Here is a 23,410-nt window from a genome sequence, read left to right as displayed (position 1 = left end):
GTCAAAAAAAAAAAGAAACTTATCCAATTTAGTTGGAGCGAGCAGCTAGAAACTGCCTACAGCTTAAAAGAATCCCATTTTGATAGAGGATGTGTTCGAACATGAGGAGAATGCATAAAGACGTAACAGTTTCTGTGTTCAGCAGAAAATGGGCATAATGTGTAGGGAAAGGCATGAAATTTTTTTCCCATTCAAACTCGCTAAACTGAATGCTATTGGAAAGATGATGCTGTCACCTTTTTAGATTTCTCTCTTCGTATTTATTTTTGTCAAACTTCACAATTTGCAATGTTGTTGGACTGTTTTGACATTTTCTGGGGTATCCTAGTAATATTAAAAAATTTGATCTGCATGAAAAAATAACAAAAATCCACATTTATTTGCTACTGTCTCTACTAAGCAGGAATGGCTGTACAGTATATTTTATACTTTGGCGAATACAGTGGTACTTATTGGGTACCACAGTGGCTACAAAAGGTATATAATATGTTACTGCCTGTACTATACCATACTATTAGTATGTACTAACATACCGTAGCTACATTATTATGGTACAGTGTTTACAAAAATTCCATAATAAATACCTGCTGATATTTACAGTAGTGTGTGGTATATGGTACAATAAGTTTCATAGCATTTACTAAGTATGGTGGAACATATACTGTAATAGTACTACCACAGTACCCACTGAAGTGCCACAGACCCTACCATGGTATTCAACAAAGCACAGTATGCTGGTACTGTACATACTGTACCATAGTACTACAATGGTACCCAATAAAGTGCCAAGTCCTATGAAGCCTACCATGGTAATGTCTGATGTACCACTGTTATACTACGGTATATTATGAGTTCATGGTTTCTATAGTTTACCATAGTAGAATGTTGTATCGCAGATTAGCAGGTCTTGGTTTTTAGGGAGCATAAACTGGTGTTAAGGTTTTTTTTTTTAATACATATAGATGTTAAATGAAAATGTAAACAATGAATAAATATTTATCAATATATTAAAACATTGGAGTTCTCAATTGGTTTCTATTAGATCTTACAGGGGATTTCACAAATGTTGTAAACCTTCCGCTAGCTCTTTGGGACATAACAAAGTACACTCACTTTACTGTTACAGTACTTTAAGTTTAGCTCTGACTTATGACTTTTGCAACCTGCATTTCAAAAACAAAATTTTTTTTTTTTTTATTTTTTTTTTTTTGCTCAGTACATTTTTCACTGCATTTCACTATAATCATATATTTGTCTTAGTTCTTAAGTTGACTTCAGTCACTCTCAATGATGTATATTTCTAAGAAATCTAAAATTTAACGAATCTGTATGGACGAATGAGAATTAAAACTCATCACAGTCTGCTAACTGCTGTTATAAACTAACATTTAGCTAGCGTTCAGCATTAAGATTTAGCAGGTTTGTACAGTATGGCTGGGTTTATCGTGTTATCATGCATTTGAGACGTTTTGTAGTTTGTTTGTTTGTTGTTTACTTTCATAGCATACAGTATGTATTTTATAGCATACACCATGTATAGGAGTTTATTTTCTACTTTGTAGTTTTTTTAATTTGTTACACCTCTAACAACGATATATGTAATATAAAACAGTTTAACAACTTTGTTAAAAAAAACCCTTCTATGTAACCACAATACATTTGAATAAGAACAGTCATCATGGTAGACTTCAAAAGCAATTTCGGACAGATTTTACTATTGAGTTGGTTTTATTGACCATTGCGCCGCTGTCGTCTCGCAGACCTGGCAACACTGGTAGTAAATTTCCATGCGGGTTCATCATCTCAATTTCCTTCAGACCCAGACTCTCAGGGCTGCTTTAATAAACCTAATTAGACCTGAGTGTCTGCTACACAGCAGACAAGCTGTCATGGTTGGGAAATAACTTGTGTGCAAGGAACAGTCAATTCATTCTCTCATTTTCCCCCCATATGGAGCAAGCCATCAGCTGCCTAAACTGAACAGATCAAGAACAAATAGTTCATTTAGCAGCTGGATGATAAACATAGCTGATTTAAAGCAGGATTTCGTTTTTCCTGTAGCACCTGTGCCGCACTGCGAGACAGACTCTGCAGAGCTATGAAGTCCCAATCAAAATCACAGCATGGTGTCTAACGTCAAGTATTTCTCAAGGAAATTAGCGCAACAAGGTCAAGCAGCTTCCATGTCGTTCACCAAACACTACGTTTCGTTTTGTAATTACCAATCAAGTTCAAGCTCTGGTGAAATTTAGAGCTTGTCAGGTCAAGATGCTGGAACAGCAGATCCCAAGTTAAAGAGATTCACTGTGAAAAATAGTTTGAGCAATTTCAGAGAGGATATTTATTAGACTATGTGACTTTGCCTCACCCTGCTGGAAGAATTAAAGGTCCATATTTTCACCCAGTTCATTTTGAACTGCTGTGCCACAGAGCTGCGGAACACACTGGGAGGAATACTCTCTGATCTGACCTCTTCCTCATTCCTGAGCTCATATACATCCACAACTGTAAAAGTGTTGATGTAATTGCCAGGTAAGAGAGGGCTACCGCCCCCACCTAGCCAGCTCTTATTAAAGAATGTGAAAGCATACTATCATCTGATATCAGTTCGAACTCTGATTTGACATTGAAGAATATATTTATGATTGCTAAAGAGAGAAGCAGCTTGGGCCAAAACCTTCTCAACCGTCTTACATCTGTGGACTTTTTGCGGAGTGAAAAGTTTTTTGTAGCCAGTTTCCTCCTCTCCTATCAGCTCTCTCAAAGGAGAGCATGATTCAATTCTGTACCTGCGTGAACTCTCAGACACCCATAATTGGCTAGTTTTGCTGTGATTGATGTGACCATGCATGCATGCCATCTGAGAACACGAGCAATCTTACTACCTAGGATTCTCAGACACATGCAGGCGTGGCGTTTCAACTGGGATTTGAACTCTGGATAATATAAAGAAAACTGTCCTTAGGCTGTGGAGGCTCAAACGGTAATGGCTCTAGGTTAGTCGGGGGTTCAAGCCAGTTGAGCCTTGAGCAATGCCCTGAACTTTACCTGCTCCAAGGGCATTGTATCATTCTGTAGCTCACCCTGTGCTCTGACCCCAGCTTCCTACCTGGGAGATGAGAAACCAAAAATACTAAAAATTTAAGTACCGTGGCCCCAAAGCAAATAGCGACACCAATATGACATAAGATTCAATTCAGAAAACCATGAAGTCACATATTTGGAATATTCAAGCTAGGGGACATATTTGCACAAAGTTGAAATAAGAATGATAAAAATAAACTTTTTTTTTTTTTTTGATGTGCAACACTAATTGATGCCAGAACAGTTTGAATGCTCCTTCCCTGTTTTTTTAAAATGGTCCTTTTTTCCCTTTAGGACTGACTGTGCTACAGAAGATCCTGGACACAGCTGCAGAAAAGAGCTGGCAGGTGACATCCATCAACTTTGATACTCTTACAGAGGCAGCCTTCATTAACTCCATCCAGGAACTGGACAGCAAAAAAGAGCACAAGATTATTCTGGACTGCGAGCTGGAGAGACTTAACAGCATTCTCAACCTGGTGAATTGTCATTTTATGTCTTGTTGAACAATCGTAAAACAAAAAACAAAAAAAAAAACAAGATGTGGCTGACCTTAATTTGCATCTGGCCCTGTAAAATGAATTACTGAAGTTGTGAATGCTCTGCTGTTCCGTGTTTGGATGTGATATTTAAGTGTTTTGGGGAATTCTATTTAAAACTTAATTTTTTAATAGATTAAAGGTTTAAGGCGTAGTCTCTTGATTAGCAAAAACTATCCCACTCATGTAGAAGGCACAAAAATAGAAGAAAAATGTATATTGTTGGTTGCATTGTCTTTTGTAATATCCAACATTAAATTATAATTTTTTTAGCTTTGTCCCTTTTATCCTAGGAGTCACCACATTAAATGATTTGATCTGCGAGCTCTGGTTTGGGTTTTACCCCGGATGCCCTTCGTGTCACAACCCTCCTATTTTTTAACCAGACCTGGGGCGGTATGCAATGGTTGGGATTTATGGGGCGTAGGGTTGGGGGTCTTGCCCAAGGACCTAATGGTGGCAACCTGGTGATGGCAGGGCTTGAGCCCCCAATCCACCAATCAGTAACCCAGAGCCTCAACCCCCTCAGCGTCATTGAATGAGAATGGAAAAATAAGCCATGGAAAGAAGTAACAGAGGTCACTGGTGCCTCTGGTGGCTAGTACAGAAAGTACAACTTGCTCTGGTAATTCATTGTGATTGACCATGCAATGCTTAAAAAGATTTTTTTTTTTGTGAGTACATTGAAAGCCGGTAATAGGAACCCAGTTGCCAGGTTCCCCACTACTTCCTAAACTTCCTATTCAGTACACAGTCTTTTGAAAATCCCCCGAGATTTAGAAGGATGAAAACGTAAAGCAGTCAAACCACAATCTTTTCATTCTCTTTTCACTTTCGGCAGACATCTTGACGTTTGGAGACCAGGGCTTTCATTCGCTTAAGGCGTAGAGATGCCAGAGGCTTACAATAGCTCACAGGTGTGTGAAGTCCTGGTGCGCAAGTAGTCATTAAGGCCCATAATTGGGGTTCCCATGGTGACAGATGTCAAATCACACAATTTTGCACCCACCCAGGGAGGGACGGGAGATGTGCAATTAACTGCTAAAAAAATGGGACTAATTAGTTTCTGTCCAGGGAGCCTGCAGAGATTTCGGCTATAAACAACAGAATGTTGGTATATGCGCACGAACATGTCTAATGGACCGTTTTATGTCTTGCTTTTCAGATTGCAGCTCAAAAGAAGAACCTGAAGAATTATCACTTTATCCTGGCAAACCTGGTGAGTAAGACGCGTTATCTAACACAACCGGCGTCTGCTGTTGAAATGTAAAAGCCTTGTCTTAAGTACATCGGAAAATCGATTGCAGCGCGTCACGGCCATTTCTTTCTTTTTTTCTTCATCTGGTCAAAGCGCATGTTCTTTTAAATGCAGAACACAATGCAGACAGATTGCTGACTGCCTGCTAAGTTAGAGACTTATCATCCCTACCTCTGCGTGGAAAGCATCAATGTCAGATGTCTTTTCATCTGCAGCTGTGGGAGTATCGGTGTAAGTGTGAGGGGTAGGAGGAGTGGTGATAGATTGTGATTTGTTTTAAAGCTTGTCGCATCTGATTTTCTTTTCCTCTAATGCAGTTTTGCTTTATGCAAGCTCTTTTTTTTAATCTGAATAGTGCTCGATAAGGCGTCACATTCAAATAGACATTGTGTTCACTCGCTTCGCTCGCACGTCTGATGAAGCACCGTGTGTGACATAGCGAGTCGGCGGATGCAGGTTTCACAGCAGGCCATGTTTCTATATCATTAGCCAAATAGTCTATACAGAAACGCAAGTCACAGCGAAGAACATTATTATTATTATTATTATTATTATTATTATTTTATGTTCCCTCCTGCCTGCTAGGTTTTAATGCAATATATTTGATTCAACCAGCTATGAATAGTGTGCTAATGATCTATTATACATTCAGAAGCACCACAAAACATGACTTTCATAAATTTGCATGAATAGTTGTTGATTTCTAATTTATACCTTCCACATGTTAAACTATTCCCATGAATATGAAGCTCGGTGCTCCTGGGTCGGTCTTTAATTTCTTTCACTTTGATCACGCACGCTCTAGTCAGTTTCACACAGCTTAAAAGCGTCATAGAAATTCTGTTCTTCTTCATCTGAAAGTGACACTTTCTCTCATTGGAATTATTTATACAGTAAGGTTCTACACAGCCACTGGTGGTTATATTTAAATAAGGTGTGGCCTATCAATTAATATGTTGAATTGATGCCATATATTACTGTATGTCTCTAATAAATCTCATGACCATAGTATACCAGGAATTGTCATGAATTAATAATTTAGTCAAGATGGCTTATATCTTACATCAGCGAATCTCATTCAGCCGTTAAATACAGCCATCCAAAGTTGTAAACCAAGAAAGCAGATTGAGCGTGTTGTCTTAGGTAAGAGGGACAACATGTCTACAACAAGACAATTCTCCTTAAAATAAATGTGTTTTAAAAAAATGGGAAAAATATGTATATTTTTTAATATGTACATTTTAAAGAAACATTTCCAGGCATTTCTGAAAGTCTGTAACTAGGACTTATTATAATATTTGAGAAAGAAGCATGACCGAGACAGAGCTAAAAAGAAATAGACGTAAACAAACAGTGACAGATTGCTTAAAGAAAAGATGCCCGGATGCACAGATCCTTAAAACTCTTAAAACGTCTTAGATTTATTTTTGTTAGTCAAGGTGTAAAAATGCCTGAAATTTAAAGAAGGGGAATTTAATTTGATCTGAGCGGAATTTGATGAGCATGCTTATTTTTGTTTCATTCTTACAGCAGGGGTTAGTTCACAGGTATTTTATACCGCGCAGCAATGATTTCTGTAATATCCAAAACGTGTTTGTTTGCACGAGGGTTGTTTAAATCAAACCGGGACTTTTGATTGTGCAATTATAAGAGTAAAAACTCCCTTTATTTCTCTACATAATCCCTACACTAATGCACATCCCAGTGTTTCACTAGTGCTTGGATACCATCAAGGTAGAAAGTTTTCTCAGTACACCGGAGCCATTATTGGATTACCTGCCTTTACATCTGATACACTGGCCTCCCAGGAACTCCTTTAATAGCTTAAACATGTTGAAATGGCTTGAAGCGAGGTCAGGACTGTACGAGGAATGTGGCACTGACTATTAGCCCAGTTTCTGTCATGTACGAATCGTGTTCGTGAATGATTGCGCATACAGTTCCCACTGACATATGCACTTCTCCTGCAATCTGGTGACAAGGTATCTGTCGATTTTCAAGGATTAGGTGTTCCACTTGATGAATGTTCAGGGGAAAACCTGCAGTGGGCTCTGAGCCGCCTCTGCCGGGTTTATCATTCACAGAAGTATGACCTTCTTTAAAACATTTGCACCATTTAAATGTTTTACACCATGCTTAAAGTCTTCTGTGGACTGTGATCTACATTTTATCCTAGATTTTAAAAAAATACACACGTTTATCCATCTTTTGATTTAAGGACTAGTGGGGGGAAAAAAAGAAAAACACAATGCTCCAAGCCAGCAATACAGGTTCAGCAGTGTGTAAATGTAGATCCAATGAGAAGTAGTTGGAGGATGACAAATACTTTGGCACAGTGGGTTGAAAGGCACTGGGGTCTCACATGAATTCTAAAAAGCACAGGTGCTATGCTATCACTCGGAAAATACTTTGCCTATCAACTCGCTTTCTGCTAGTGGCAGTTTCGCTGTACGTACTAGAGAGGAACGACCTACTTTGAAAATGTCCATCCTGGCAAATCCTTCAGTCTTCAGACAGCATTCAGCACTTTTTTCTCTGACTGCCATGTTAAAAGTAGAGGTTTTGCATACAGTAAGTATAAATAAATAATATATATTTTTATATTAAAAAAGTATATATAAATAATAAATCTTTGCTGCTGCTTCTACTGTAGTTCTGTGTAATGCTGCAAGTCCTGCACAATTTGAAACAAAAATTCACCTTATTTACAGTATGTCTGCATCATATTTATTTTCCAAATCCCAGCAAAGTCCCCAAAAAGCATTTTATTTTATAGTCTTAGTTTATTCATGTTGGCTGCATGGTGGCATCGTTTTTAGCACCATGGCCTTGTACCTCCAGTTTTTAGGGTTTGATTCCCACCTTCAGGTCTGTCTGTCAGTCTGTGTAGAGTCTGTGCCCATGGGTTTCCTCCATATGTCCAAAGACAGTTTAGGCTAATTGGCATTTCCAAAATGCCCAGCATGTGTGTGTGTGTGCTTGTGCCCTGCAATAGATTGGCACCCCATCCAGGATGTTCCCCACCTAGATAAGATAAAAGCTTTGTGGCCATAGAATAAGTCTTGGTCTTTAATATATGAACTTATTTAAGAATAAATAAATGAATAAAAAAAAAATGTTACCAGAATGTGTCTGTATGGATCAGTTAAAGGTTAAAAATCTTTACACCAACTTGTGGAAGAGATGCCACAATCATTTAGCAATGCCACTTGCACATTACAGGAATTTGTCTGGGAGTTATTGCCACATCCCCCATACAGTTTTAATCATCATTGGAGGCCAGCGTTTCACAATCAGATAATCCAATCATAGCTTTGAGAAAACGTTCTACCTTGATGGTATCCAAGCACTAATGAAACGATGGGAGAAATTATGGTAGTTTTTTTTTTTTTTAACCCAGATAATTGCATTCTCTTGTTGTGTGCAATCAGAAGTCTCGGTTTGACTCGAACATCCATTGTAATAAAAGCAGTCCTAACAGAAAAATTCGGACAAACAGTCATGCGGCCACACCAACCTGTGAATTCACAAGAAGCATTGTGAAATTCATAATTGGGCATTGTGAGAGGAGCAAAGAAACTGTAATTTCACACAAAAGCACATAATTGCACTCGGAAATAATGAAACAAAAAAAAGGTAGCAGCCTAAAAATAATGATGATAATAAAGGCTGCAAGAATGCAACACTTTGTGAGAGAGTGAGAGAGACCCATGGGATCCATCTGACTCTGAGCTAGTCACCTAAGGAAACCCACACACATACACACACACACTGAGCTGTTATCACATGTAGGCTAAAATGTGATCGACACACTCGATCAGTATGGAAATTACCATCATTACAAAAAAAAAAAAAAGATATCGCTGATGTGTGAACTCTACCCCTGCATAGCATTATGTCATTCAGTAGTGCAGAGCCGTATTGATTAACTATTATATTTTATAACGTCTATTTTCTCTGGGACTCCTTCTACCTCAAGCTTTCTTCTTTCAACACTAAGGAAGATGAATAGTAGGGCATAACAAAAATCTATTATGTGAGCTCAGAGTTAGGAGATGCACGTTGTGTGTGTGTGTGTGTGTGTGTGTGTGTGTGTGTGTTTGCCACAATCACTGCAGACTCTGTAGTATTTTTTTCTGAAGAAATTTATCTCTAAAGACCAACGTACCTTCTAATGAAGTCCTAAGTAGGATTAGTCTACATCTGCTTCAGTAATAGAAAGGATTTCATTCTGTCTAAATCCGCTGTTCTTATTAAAACACGCTGCTGGCTTAATTTTAAAACTTACACAAAACACATCCTTACCGGACACATCCTTACTTGTTGTTAAACACCAGATTTTTGATCAGTACTTCTTAAGGGGATAATTTGTATTTTTATCAAGTTTGTCTTGAATCAAAATGAAAATACGTTGCAATAGCTCTTGATCATTATACTGTAAATGTCCCTGCTCTGCACATTTATCATAAAGTTTGTCACTTGGAATGCAATAACAATGTACAGTAAGTACATCAGGGCCTAAATCCACAACTCTCATTCCATGCAAGAATGTATTCCAAAGGTGGTGTGTTTCAAAGTCACGGTTTATTTAGGACAAATGTATTTGTATTTGAACTAGCTGTACTTAATTACACTTACTTGCCAGCATGGGTAACACTAGGTCTGTACGAAGGGCCCTCGTGCATATGGCTGCACCACAACCGTGCTGATATTCATCACGACAGCATTTCGTCTCATGTAATATTCCATATTATTACAATTAGGTCCAGGTCCTCTAGTATCTAAAATTGCTCCCTAGCTTTTTTTTTATTTTATTTTTTTACAATTTTCCGGTTTTGACCCCTGTTTCATGTTTCAAATTATGAATTCCGAGTTATTAAAATTGCCTACCCATGATGGACTCTGGTTATGATTTTTTTATTCACACTAATAAAGCTTCTATTAAGCTTGCTCACTGCCGCTTAGTGTTTTAAAATTACATTACTTATTAAGTTGGTGCAAAATGGCTGTTAATTGTGATTAATTTACATTTACTTATTTTTTATTGAAATTTTATAATGTCCACAACTTTTAACTTTTACCATTTTTCTTTTATATATTTGGCTGAAGTAAAACATTATAAATTACTTAGCAAAAGGCCACCTTCCTGCAGCTTGCAGTCTGAAAAAAAGCTGCTTTAAATAGAGTTTAAAATGTGCAGAGTAGAGTACATGCCTGCTTTTTGCGGCTGAAAGTCGGATTGCTGTGATTTCTCATGCCAAGGCTTTGATCAAATTTGCTCCTAGGGCTTTCTGGATCTGAATTTGACAGAGTTCAGGAAAGGTGGCTCCAACATCACAGGCTTCCAGCTAATGAACTACACAAACCCCATGGTTAGCAGGACCATAGACGACTGGCTGGAGTTTGACAGCAAAGACCTGAAGAGCCCTAAGAGAAGACTCAAGGTGAAGAACATTATTATTAGCGACAAGAGGGTTTGTAGCAAGCACTAACAGATATTGATTAGGAACTTAGAGTGCTGAGTTTGTACAAATATTGTGTACAAGTCCATTCAGTATTTCCAAAAATTCAAAATAATAAATAAATATCATTACAAAAGAATACTTTTATGCTTGTATAGAAAGCAACATATATTATGACATACCTGTTTTCAGAAAGAAACTAAAATTCTAATGTAGAGAGGCATATTCTCCAGCACGCTCAGTAAAACCTCCTAGCTGCTTAACTTATAAAAACTTCTCAGATCTATAATATATCTAACTCTACTGATTCAAGCAAACAGTTTTCACACCAAATATTGATTGTCTGTATTTAATTTACTGCATATTTTTTGTGCTTTATAACACAAAGAATTATTTTCAAAGGCATCTTTGCTTATGGCATTTTTTTTTTTTTGTATGTACCCAAAACTTTTGTAGAGTACTACAGTGGTACCTTGGCATACAAATGTCCCGCCTAAAGAATTTTCACCTTAAGAACTAAAATAAAAAGCATTTTCGGCATACAAGCGACCGAACCGAACACTGTTATGTCTGGTGGCCGTTGTATAAAACTTGTTTGTGTCAGTAGAAATCTTAATTTAGTTTATAGATGCAAAAATATGATTATGAAAAATATTATTAAAATGATAGTGTTGGAAATTGGTAATATTGCTATATTCCTATGGGAAAATGCGTTTTGCAATACAGAAATTAAAAGAGATTTGTATGCTGAGGAACCAATGTATTCTTCTCTACTGTTATTTATTTATCTACAGTATATTAGTTATACTTGAAAATAATGAAAGATAATATGGTGCCTAAAACTGTTGTTCAGTACTGTATTCCTCAGAGAATTCCTGGTGTCTGTTTTAGTTTGTATATTATTATATTTTGTTTATTAATGAACCTTTAGCTCATCTAAATTTGACAATTTTTGATAAGAAGAGTTGATTTAAACATGTCTAATTCAAAAACAGACTAAGAAAGGAGATAAAACAGGTTTTGTGTGTTTTGTTTTCTTTTAAAATCCTCCAGTGGCTAGCTAATCCTAGGTAGCTAGCTGAGTGCTACTGTTAGCTTAAATAGTACAGAGTACTACAGTGGTGATATGATTCAGCAGTTTTAGTGAAACTATTTCTTCTTTTTGGACTCGTAGTCAGCTTAGTTTTTAAATACAGCATCTTATTTCAGAAATTTAATCCTTCCCTCCCCTGGTATTCCAAAAATAAAGAAATATCATGTATTTGCAACTGCTTCCTAAATCTCTGCCTTTTTCCCTGCTACAAAACAACTGTTTAAAATATCTCTCAGTAGCACATGACAGGATTTCATTTCAAGCAGCTCGGGCTCATCTTGTCACTTCTCTTCTCACTGGACTCTCTGTATCTAAACAGTACACAGGAGCGCTGACGTATGATGGTGTGAGCGTCATGGCCACTGCGTTCCAAAACCTCAGGAAGCAGCGTATCGACATTTCCCGACGGGGAAACGCAGGCGAATGTCTGGCCAACCCTCCAGCACCGTGGGGCCAAGGCATTGACATCCAGAGAGCCCTCCAACAGGTTACACACACACACACGCACGCACGCACGCACACACACACACACACACACACACACACACACACACACACACACACACACTCTTCATTGATTCAATCACAACCCAATTTAATTGGTTCTTGGACAATCTGATGAAGCGTGAGTTGAAATTCGTGAGGCATACAGATTGGAGGCTTAAGCTGAAATAAGGGATGCGAAGGAATACAGTACTGTATAACTCCATGCTATTATCACAGTACAATGTCATTGATTCCAGTGCTTCGCATTCTTAAAGTAAACAGTGAATTGGTGCAGATGGTGAGATTACAGCAGCGTGTGTAATGTAATATGTAAATAAATACGGGGGTGAGTCAAAAATTTTCCGCATCTGGCTCTAGAATCTAGTTTAATAAACTTACAGAAAAGACAAATACATCATGTTTTGACATAATTTCCTTGCTTTTTTAAAATGCGTTGTTCATTTTTCAACACGATTTAGGGCCTGTCCACCGGAGACGCGTTTCGCTGTATACGTATAAATTTTTTATCGTATAGCCGTTTCGTCCACACGGATCCGGTGTTTTAGGAGACTGAAACCGCTATTTTTTTAAACCAGGTCCCAAAGTGAAAACGACACCCTTGCGTCTTCGTGTGTACGGCCAATCCGTATATTTTGTGAAACGATGATGTCATCACATCACGTGTCGGTTGCGTCACACGTAACAGCAACAACATGATTACATGATAGCAACGGACTACATGATTGTGTTCGTGTTGCTACAAAGCCTACTAGCTTTATTACAGCAAAATCTATTGCTTCTATGCAACTGTTATGAGCAACAAGCGATAATGGACAACACCATCTTGGTTCGTATACAGCGCGCAAGGTTACGCGCATGCTCAAAGTCTTCTTCTCCGTGTATAGTGTATCTCTATGGCAGAATTACAGCGCCCCATACTGGTCTGGCATATATACTACACCGTTTTCAGTGGTTTCGTGTGTACGCAGATATTTCTTGAGACGACGCCGTGTTTACGCAAAAAAATGATCGGATAGGAAACGCACCGGCTTCGTGTGGACGGAGTCTTAGTTTTCCCTCATCAAAAAATTTTTGAGCCACGAATGCACCGCTGTGTTTACTTCTTCATCAGAAGTGTATCTTCATCCTCGTAGGGCTGCTTTCACAGGATCAAATAGGTGATAGTATGATGTACGAGATCAGGACTATAGAGAGGATGTAAATTTGTTTAACACCTTAAAACTAAGTTTTCGCAGAGTGCTGACAGTGTAAACAGAAGTGAGTAAACATGCGTCGTGATGCAAGAACCCAACACCCTTGGATATCAGTCCTCTTCGTTTAATCTGAAGTTTAGGCTTCAGCTGTTCAATAAGCGTCTCACTGTAACGAGCACTATTGATTGCTGAGCCTTTTTCCGGATAATGTTCCAATACTGGCCCCTAAGAATCCCAGAAAATTTTTAATGATGAATGTTTTAGCTGATGGTTGACTTTTTAACTTTTTTGTGCACGGTGATTAAGGATGTTTCACCTCCATACTCTGACGTTCACTCTCAGGATCGTGGTGATGAATCCACATCTCGTTACCAGTAATGATTAATTTTAAGAAACTTCGCCTTCCTTAAAGTATCAGCCCAAATTTTGTTTGCAGATATCTAAACGCTTTTTTTATGCTCTTCTGTGAGCTGTTTTGGCACCAGGTACACCCTCAGAGAGCAAAAAAACAATATTTGTTTTTTAAATTCAGCAGAAAATGTACAAATTACAAAGGAAAAATATTTCAAATTATGTGTAACCTATATACTGTATTTATTTATTTTTATCACATAGAGTAACGTTAATGATGTATCTTTGTCTATTTTTTTTTCATAGTTATACAGACAGATTTTTAATTCTCTCCCACCTTTATATGCAATTGAAGAAAAAACAAATGGTAAAAATCATATTTCGTAAGGGTTCAAAACAATATATTCCTTTCTGTATGTTATTATAAACAAATAAGAAATAAACCCAGATGGCACTGCATGCCCCTTACAAATTGCACAGTGTCCATCAATAATATTTTATTCGACGGCCTCGACTGTCTTTGATTACGACGCACAATGTAGTCGCCAGTTTACGTATTAAAATTATTCCTCGTATTCCCAGAACCACTCTTTTACAATTTGAGCCCTGGAATATGGCCGTGATATCGAGGAAAAAAAACTCCATAGATGTGATAACCTGGTCATTCAGTACATTCAGATCGTCAGCTGATTCGTCCCTTCTTACCCTGACGCACCCATGTCTCTGGTATGGGGACATGCTGAACTCATCAGGCCTTTCTCCATTGTGCCAAAGTCCAATCTCAAACAAACTGAAGCCTTTTTTTGTTATTAGTCTCACTAATAAGTAGTTTCTGTTCAGTCCTGATCCAGTGCGTTCACTTTGTATTTGAGATTTTTTTTCCGACCATATTTTTTTTCAGTTAAGTCAATCGTTCAGCGGTTTTCATGCTTTTTAAAGTGTTGGACATCTCTCAACCCAATTCCATTTATTTCAGCAGTGTGAAATCTGAAATCCATGGATTATAAACCTTTACACTAATTGTGTACAACGTTTTGTTCTCTAGGTCCAGTTTGAAGGTCTCACCGGCCACGTCCAGTTTAACGAGAAAGGACATCGGACAAACTTTACCGTCAATGTAATGGAACTTGTCCAGAGTGGACCCAAGAAGGTGGGCTATATGACTAACACCTCTTTTATGATTTCTCTTATCCTCTTGTCAGTAACCCTTTCATCCTACGCATGATAAGTATTTTTGGGATTTTGTATTTTGCCTCACCCCAGACTCACAATTGCGATCGTTTTTTTGTAGTATCTATGTACTTCCTTCAGCTGTCGTTTTAAAGTTTCACTTTCCAGTGCAAGTGATTAGCTGTAGCTAGAGCCTTCACCTTATCTCAGAAACACAGCGAGACTGAAGTGTTAGTCGCTGGAGGGGTGAAAAGGGTGTGCGTGTGTTTTTTCGGAGAGAGCTTTCCTCTCTTCTTCTTAAGCCTCTAAAATGAATATTTATCATCCTAAAAATAGCAGCACCAAAGTTCCTTTCCTCTGTCTGCAGGTGGGCTACTGGAACGAAAACGAGAAGTACGTGAGCCTGGAGACGTACGCCCACGTGCTCAACGAGACGTACGGCATTCACAATAGGACATACATAGTCACCACCATTCTAGTAAGTGCCTCTTGTCAGGTTCATTATTTCTGATTTCAACAGAATGTACCATTTGAGGGCTTAATATAGACGGCATCTAACGTTTCATCTTTCCGTCAAATCACAGGTCATGTTCCTTGCTATTAACATGTCTCATGCTTGCTGCTTCATATTTCCTATGACAGGTCTAGGTTTTATTTCAGTCGAGGACAATGAGGTCTGTCCTGTTTCCTTTTATTTACTTCGCTTTGATGCTTGTGTCAGAGCCTTTCATTGTGACTGTGTCTCATCAGTGAAGCAAATCCCTCAGCACTTCCCAACTTACTGCACTGATTTCACTCTGTTTGTAGGGTATGGCTCTCCTCTGAGGGGCTTATTAGTTGATAATGTTTGTTAGGAGCAGAGATTGCCTGGCTGGAGCTTGTGTGTGTGTATGAAAGAGAGGCAAAAGGAAGCATGCTTTATTGGCATATTTGCCAAAAGCATTACACATTGGAATCATTATTGAAGACAACAATAGCCTGGTCTCTCTCGCGTCCTGGCTTTTTCGCAGTTTACTTTGAATAATATTAGTAGACTTGATGCACATTATTGGGAAGACCTACACAACTTTTTATTCATGCAATTACCAAGTCACTAGTCAGTCATGTGGCAGAAGCACAAAGCTTAAAATCATGTAGATACAGGTCAAGAAGATCAGATATCCTTTACTGTATATCAAACATCAAAATGGAGAAAATGTAATATACAGCAATTCCCTATATACAGAAAATGTATGTCTGTGGCACGGTTTGGCTTTTTAAACAAACTTCTCCAAAGCTTTCACATAATCATGCAAGAGTATCAGCCTTCAGTTACATCTTATAATTTGTTTGTTTGTTTTTTGGTCATGTTTAATATTATAGCATAATAGTAAGTAGCATTTACTATTAAGTATATGACACTGTAGAAGACAGATGAATATGAATGTATAGAATAACACAGTTCCTGATAAAAAAAAAAAGTATATTAAACTATATCAGTAAACTATATCAGATTAACTCATTTACATACAAGCCTCATACATAATTTAAGGGATGTCTAAGTTTTCAATTTGCTCACAAGAAAGTTTTATGAGCATATTATTTATTAGGGCATGCTCGTACATCAAAGCACTTGTATATCAAAGCGAATTCCCCCTTACGATATAATGGAATATATATTCATATACAATATTCATAAAAATATTTATATATAATATTTATTCAAATAAATTATTAATAAACACACTCGCGCCGTAAACACACACTAACGAAATGCTCTTCGTGCTCTTATCCAAGCACTCGTGCATTACACAATCAAAAGTCCCGGTTTGAATTGTACAATCTGAAACCACTCAGGTGGCACATCTACAAAACACCACATCACATCTACAAAACACCACAACAATCCATAGCTTTGAGTCCATACAACAAAAATCGGCCCTGTCCTGTGTCACCTTTTTTCGAGTGTCTGAGACGATATGATAAGTGTACCCAGACAGAATTCACAAGCATGCTGTTTCACAGAGGAGGAAAGGAAGAATCCTGCTGCTTTTTTTTTTTTAAATAAGCTGACTGTATTTTCTAAGGGCAGTCCACAGCTGTTATTCACCCCGAGCAGTCGGGCTCATCCCTGTAGTGGAACAGCAGAGAGGGATTTAACTGTACAAGTGACTCAGGAGCCAACAGTTTTGCACCACATACAGGCTAGCAGCAGGATGATAGAGCGGTATCCTCCCCTACTTGTTTTGCAGGCAGCCTCGCATAGCCCTTATAACGAGCGGAAATCCATCCGTGGCCCGCCGAGGATGCTATTCTGCTCATTAGGAGCACAGTTTGTTGGCCTTGTTCGGTGGTCGGGGAGTTTACACATCCTCGTTTGCAACAGACCATCCCACTCGATTTTCACACAGTGAGCATGTTGACAAATCTATTTGTCCTTAAAGTGGATTCATCACACGTTAAGGATGCTGCCTTGTTACAAGGCATGTAGTGAAATCGGATGTTTTGACAAACATTTATATTCACTGCGTCCTCCGCCCCTCAGGAATCTCCATACGTGATGCTGAAGAAAAATCACAGGGAGCTGACGGGGAACGATAAGTACGAGGGATACTGCGTGGAGTTGGCCGCCGAGATCTCCAAGCATGTGGGCTACAACTACACGCTAGAGCTTGTTCCAGATGGCAAATACGGCGCCCGAGACCCTGATACCAAAATGTGGAACGGGATGGTTGGAGAGCTGGTGTATGGGGTAGGTTAAAAAATTAGTTTGGTGGAATATACTTTTTTTTGCAGATAACGAGTAGTACTTTCTTAAATTTTTTTCTTTATACTTTTATAAAAAATATATGCTTAGACTTAATTCACTGAAGCCCTATTACAAAACTCTGTTTCATATGATAATTTGCAGGTTAATTATGTAAAATGAAAGAAAAAAATGGAATTTTAAACATCTTTATAATTGAGCATCAAATGTAATGCTGATTTAAGGATACGAGGCAAGACAAAAACAAAAATATGACATGAATGACAAATAACGGTGTTTTTGAGACGGAATATGACTTGAAAACCCTTTGAAGGCTGTCGGTGTCAGAGGTGGGAACGTCTTTCCATGAGAAAAGACAATAGGCAATAACATTAAGCTGTAATTTTAAGCAAGTTTAATAAAGTTAGGGTTTAATTTTGTCTTCAATTGGAGGACACCGGCTCATTTGAATTTAATACTCGCCCTTGGGTCGGATTCATTTGCACACACAGTCGGCATTCCAGCCTGCACTAAATTACACCGTGGGTGCTGCTTTAGTCTTTTTCGCATGGATGCCGCCTTGTATATTGTGCTTGCAAATTGTAATGTCCTCCACTGCATATGTGTTTAGAGGAAACATGCAAAAGGTCAGTTCCATTCACAAACATCATGTCAGTCGGCCATGGTCGGCATGGTCTTCTGGACTGCAAAAGAGACGTTATTTGCCGGATACCAGGGCAACAACTCACTATATTGTTGAAACCGGTCATGGAACAACTTTCAGCAAGAAAACACATCTGATAATAAATAACACCGTCACCCATAGGAGTAACTGCTCTTATGTCTAAAACTTCTTCAAACACAAGGCTGAATCCCAAATTCCTCTCTGAACCCTGATCAAGGCCACTACTTGGTGTGCTGAAAAAGGGATTCAACACCTTGCATAGCTTTTAATTTCACCCTATTTGGGATTTAACCCTGGAACAGTAAGCTATTAAAGGGAAAGCTTGAAATGTCAGTATTAGGTAACGCTACAGTACCTACAATACACATCAATTCATGAAGCTTAAAGCACAGCGTATTCCATAAGCAATAATTGAGCTAATGCATTCAAGCGATACCAAATCCAGGAGGAATCACACAGTTTTCACATCTTCAGTATATCATCAGATCATCCTTCTGTTATCTTTTCGTCTCCGAAATACACCTGGAACATAACTATTAATAAAAATACTGTACATTGTAGCCTGATTTCGGTTAACGGTGCTTTCATACTGAGGGCCCGTTGTTCAGGCTGACGTCATGGTAGTTTGGAAATCGTGCATTTTATTTGCGCTAGAATACGAAGCCTTTTGTAAATTTAACCAGATTACCGTGATTAAAATGAGCATTACGACTCCACACGCCCCTGTACGTTCGTTAATGACTGAGCACATCTGCTCTGTACTCTTCTGTATATTCAACCGCCTTCCTTCATGTTGCCTAAAGGGAGAATTTCTTCATCCCTCATCTCTTTCTTGCATTGACACAAATCCTTTGTGAAAAGGATAACAATGCGACAGCAAAGTGGGCGACTATCAGACCGTGCGATGTCCAAGCTTCTAAAAAAAATACAAAAAAACAACAAAAAAAGACATCTTGACAAAGATTCGTGCTTCCCTAACCGTTCATCACCTAGTATCACTCTGCATTCTTGTCATCTTTTTTCTGTCCCCAGCAATGCCATCTTCTTTGTGAGTGACTTTTTGATTGACAGAAACAAGAATAGGAATGATTTGAGGGTTTCACAACAGACAGATGTTTCGCGATAAGAGCCGTCATCCGCCCCGTCTTGAGAAGAACAAAAAGCTGTCTCTAGGAGAACTGGAGATTTCATGTATATCTCTGTAATGACTGCGAGGGAGGCTGAATCCCAGTTATGTGTAGCGCTGTATGGATTTTCCTCAAGTAATCTAGATATTGTTTGGCATTATTATTCAGCCCGGACAGTAGTGCTACACTCGGAGGGTTCTCGTAACAGGTTCTCGTAACACTCACTCACTCACACAAACATGAATCATTCGTAATGCAATGCGTTTGCATGAAAGGGAGAGTATAAACATAAATAATGTATATAACACCCTTCTCATGCACCAACATTATTTGATGATTATTATGAACTACAGTAGTGTGTGTCTGCCTCTTTTGAGCAGGGAGAATAAATTTTAGTTATGCGATTGCAGTAGTGTCTTCCCAGATTGCTTTAAATGACATTAAATTCCAGCTATTTTGCGTTTGCTCTCCAGAAAGCCGACGTCGCCGTGGCTCCTCTTACCATCACCCTGGTTCGAGAGGAGGTCATCGACTTCTCCAAGCCGTTCATGAGTCTGGGCATCTCTATCATGATCAAAAAGCCTACCAAATCCAAGCCCGGCGTCTTCTCCTTCCTGGACCCGCTTGCGTACGAGATCTGGATGTGTATAGTGTTTGCGTACATCGGTGTCAGCGTGGTGCTGTTCCTGGTGAGCCGCTTCAGCCCGTACGAGTGGCACAGCGACGATTCAGAGGACGGCGGCGAGCAGCAAAGCCAGAACCGGACGCCGTCTCCGGAAGCCGGACAGTCACAGTCGCAGGGTCAGCTCGGTCAAAGCCCGAACCAGCAGGACAAGCAAGAGAGACCACCCGAGCACACCAACGAGTTCGGCATCTTCAACAGTCTGTGGTTCTCCCTGGGCGCCTTCATGCAGCAAGGCTGCGATATTTCACCCAGGTAAGTTCTTAACATTTCTGATAGGGAATGATGGTTATGGTTATGAAAGCAACGAAGGCAGTCAAACTCAATAATGAATAAAAAAAATCATACGGTTACTAAAGATAAAGGAGAATAACGTCAGGGTAATAATTTTAAAGTCGCAATCCATCAGTAAATCTGACTTAATTTGAACGGAAAGGGAAACATCCATAAAACAAATGAAACTGAAAAACAAAATCAAGATAGCGTAATAAGGGGAAATCGGGACGCTGGAGCAGTTAAGGTAGAAAGTAATGAAAGATTTATGAATCATCAGCACAGACCATATTCCAAATTTGGAGTGTGAGAAGCACCTGGGGACAAGAGAGCTTTGAGGAGTTTTGGATGTTTAAAAAAAAAAAAAAAACATTGAAACTTTATTTCACCAAACCTTTAAACAAGCTCAGGAATCTTAATATTCCAGGGTGAAATATTGAAAAACAAGAAAAATACATGTTGGTAAAAAAGTGTCCTTTTGATGCATAGTTGGTTCAATTTTTCTGGCATTTTTCAATATGAAAAGCTGGTTATTGCAGCGGCTCACATGGACATGCTACTTCATCTAAAGCAATTCTCGAATGGGATTTAGATCACTGAGCTGGAGGTGCCACACACCATCATCATACATTCATCTCATTTTAATACAACCTGATAGCCTTGACCTTTATCATAGGCCACGTAAGCTGGGCTTGAACATGAGTAGATCACATGACCCTATACAGCATTCAGCAGAAGTCTTGCCTCATTTTTTTTTTTTTTCGCTTCCAAAGTGCCAGACTTTTGGAAATTTTTATTTTTTATTGCTAAGCCACACAGTGACCTATGAATCATTCAAGCATAAAAAAAACATCTAACTTACAACATGAACCAGTAAGAAACATGTGCAATGATGAAGAGATGAACAGGCCGATGATTAGTACGGTATATACTGGTGATGCTAAATGCTGAGTGGTTGGAACAGACGAGAGGGGAAATGAGGTCGCTGCTGATGTTGTTATGTAAACAATTCACAATTTTGCATCGTATGTTTAGGCACTTTGCAGCCTGTTATGATAAAACAATATATAGTACTTTACTGTACATTTATGTAAATATCATAGTACTGAATATTACTAAACGTAGGACTGAGATTGTCATGGATGTTATTTCATGCATGCGGCTGCATTGCTAGCGTTGCGTGCTTACCACCCTGTGTGTGGGAAGCTGTTCGTCCCAATCTCAATCTCTGATCAGAATTCTAAACCCTGTTCAGGGACCGTGGAGCTGGTGGAACGTTGCACGACTGGACGTTAATCGAGCTGAATGCCACGAAATAAAGGCTTGAATTTTGTTGTTTTGAGGTTGTATTTGCAATGCTGTGTTCGGGTCTTTCATACTATCTTAACGTTATATATATCTTAACGTTAGTTAGTGTGCCCCGTGGGTGAATGTCATTGCATTGTAGTTACAACTGTTACAATGTTCATCCAATATAAATTAATATTTAAAAAAATAATGAATGCATTCATAGGTTATCAGCTTGTTCCTCGTGAACAAGCAGGAAATGATGGTGGCGAAGAAAAACTCCCCGAGATGACATGAGGAAGGAACCTTAAGAGGAACCCGACTCAAAAAGTAAACCCATGCTCATTGGGGTGATTCCGGATAGCGTGACCCTAAATAAATCTCTTCTATAACTATGTAAAAGCGCAAATGTATAACTGGAAGTGTGTTTTACTTTTGTTAGCCTGGACACACAAGGGCATCAAAGCAAAACTCTATCAAATGCATTCCAAAGCCAATTTCCTGGCTCTAGGTGAAACCATCCTCAGTAGTCTTGTGTATCTTTAATCAGATCGTATGGATCCATCCTCAGCAGGGAGTTAAAAGTCTCTGTGTGATAGCAACTCCAACCAGAAGTAGGGCATCAGGATTGATCAGGGGTCAGGGTCACTGGTATCTCAGGAGTTCCATGTGTAGCTTGACACGGGTGGACAGAAAGAGAGAAAGAGGAAGAGAGAATCGTGTAATTAGGTAAGATCTCAGATAGGGTTAGTCCATCCAGATGTTTGCATGCACAGTCTGTTAAAAAAAAAAAAAGAAGAAAGTCTGACATGACAGATCCAGAGAGAACTACAACAATCACACAGATACTCTGAAAATAATTACATTCTCATATTGGCAAGTGAAGCTAATCATATCCAAATAATGTTTAAGCTGTTATATGTTTTTGTGTGTATGTTTTTTTGTTCTTTTTTTCCCATGACATGAATCCACGTCAGGGTCTGTAGCGAGGTGGCAGTCCTGACCCGATTCTGTATAGCAGTTGCATGTCTTGCTGCAGCTATGTATTCCCTGACCTTTCATTTCGCACTCTCTTGAACCGAAGCTGTCTCGTCACTTCGGCTGAACTGACACTTGTCGTACTATTTTCTCTTGCCGTTAGTCATTATGAAGAGCATTAGCGTGTCGTTTGGCTGCTGCATTGCTCGATTGTCTGTTCTCTCCCCTCATTATACCGAGATGCTCTCAGAGCCTGTGGAACTTCCAGGCTCCTCAACTGTCGTTTGACATTTAGATACGACATATATATATATCTATGGCTTGAGGGGAGAGCTGGCGCGACTCAAATTAGATTCCGCTCTCAGTCAGGGACCCGGGCTGATGCCGTTCTCCTCGCTGTGTGAGCTCAACAGCTGCAGAAGATGTTTTCACTGTCCATCGATGACTGGCTAATTAAGGCCGGACTCAGTGCCAACCAGACGGTCCTTATGAAAATCTTTACAGAAGCCATTGATCCGCTCTTATCAGGCAATTACACGGAGGAGCACATGGAGGAGAATGGATTGTGCTCCGGCCCTGTGTGACCCACACAGACGAGGGTTACATGAGGTAAAACTGGGGGAGTGAGGGAATGTAGAAGAGGGTGACATGAATCATTTTTGCAATACTTCAGTTTTTTTTTTTCTTTTTAATGAAAATCTCAGTACAAACTCTCTGCAGTGGTTTGAGAGGATGACTGGCAGCTGTTGCAGCTGGTTATGAATACACTAAATCAGGCTCTGTATATATTCTGCGGGTCTGTTGTGTTGTTTTTAGAGTTCAAGCAATATCATGTTGTATGTATGGAGTCATCAACACTCTAGAGCCCTGATTTGCTAAGATCCCAAATAAAGAGCGCACATTTGCATGGGTAATCAGATGAATTATGCGTGCCGGGGGTGATTTGACTGGGAATATTTTGCATAGATTACGTCATGTGAAAAGAAAGGGAGAAGA

At 39.0% G+C, this 23,410-nt stretch overlaps 1 protein-coding gene across 6 annotated transcripts in view; it reads left to right on the top strand.

Moving 5' to 3' along the window:
• gria1b (glutamate receptor, ionotropic, AMPA 1b) overlaps positions 1-23,410 on the top strand; it is an 87,449-nt gene that overhangs the window by 31,195 nt on the left and 32,844 nt on the right. For all 6 annotated transcript variants that reach the window (XR_008355817.1, XM_053478219.1, XM_053478218.1 and 3 more), the window contains exons 4-11: positions 3,379-3,563; positions 4,789-4,842; positions 10,167-10,325; positions 11,756-11,923; positions 14,533-14,637; positions 15,025-15,135; positions 17,182-17,388; positions 19,668-20,131. Coding sequence is in view for 5 of the 6 variants with exons in the window: in XM_053478219.1 (XP_053334194.1) it covers positions 3,379-3,563; positions 4,789-4,842; positions 10,167-10,325; positions 11,756-11,923; positions 14,533-14,637; positions 15,025-15,135; positions 17,182-17,388; positions 19,668-20,131 (1,453 nt within the window). In the remaining variant the exon portion in view is untranslated. The remainder of the gene's footprint in view (positions 1-3,378; positions 3,564-4,788; positions 4,843-10,166; positions 10,326-11,755; positions 11,924-14,532; positions 14,638-15,024; positions 15,136-17,181; positions 17,389-19,667; positions 20,132-23,410) is intronic.

Source organism: Clarias gariepinus, chromosome 19 (genome assembly GCF_024256425.1).
Source record: "Clarias gariepinus isolate MV-2021 ecotype Netherlands chromosome 19, CGAR_prim_01v2, whole genome shotgun sequence".
Taxonomy (NCBI): Eukaryota; Metazoa; Chordata; class Actinopteri; order Siluriformes; family Clariidae; genus Clarias; species Clarias gariepinus.
The sequence above is the reverse complement of the archived record's forward strand: the minus strand, read 5'-3'. Positions and strand labels throughout refer to the sequence as shown.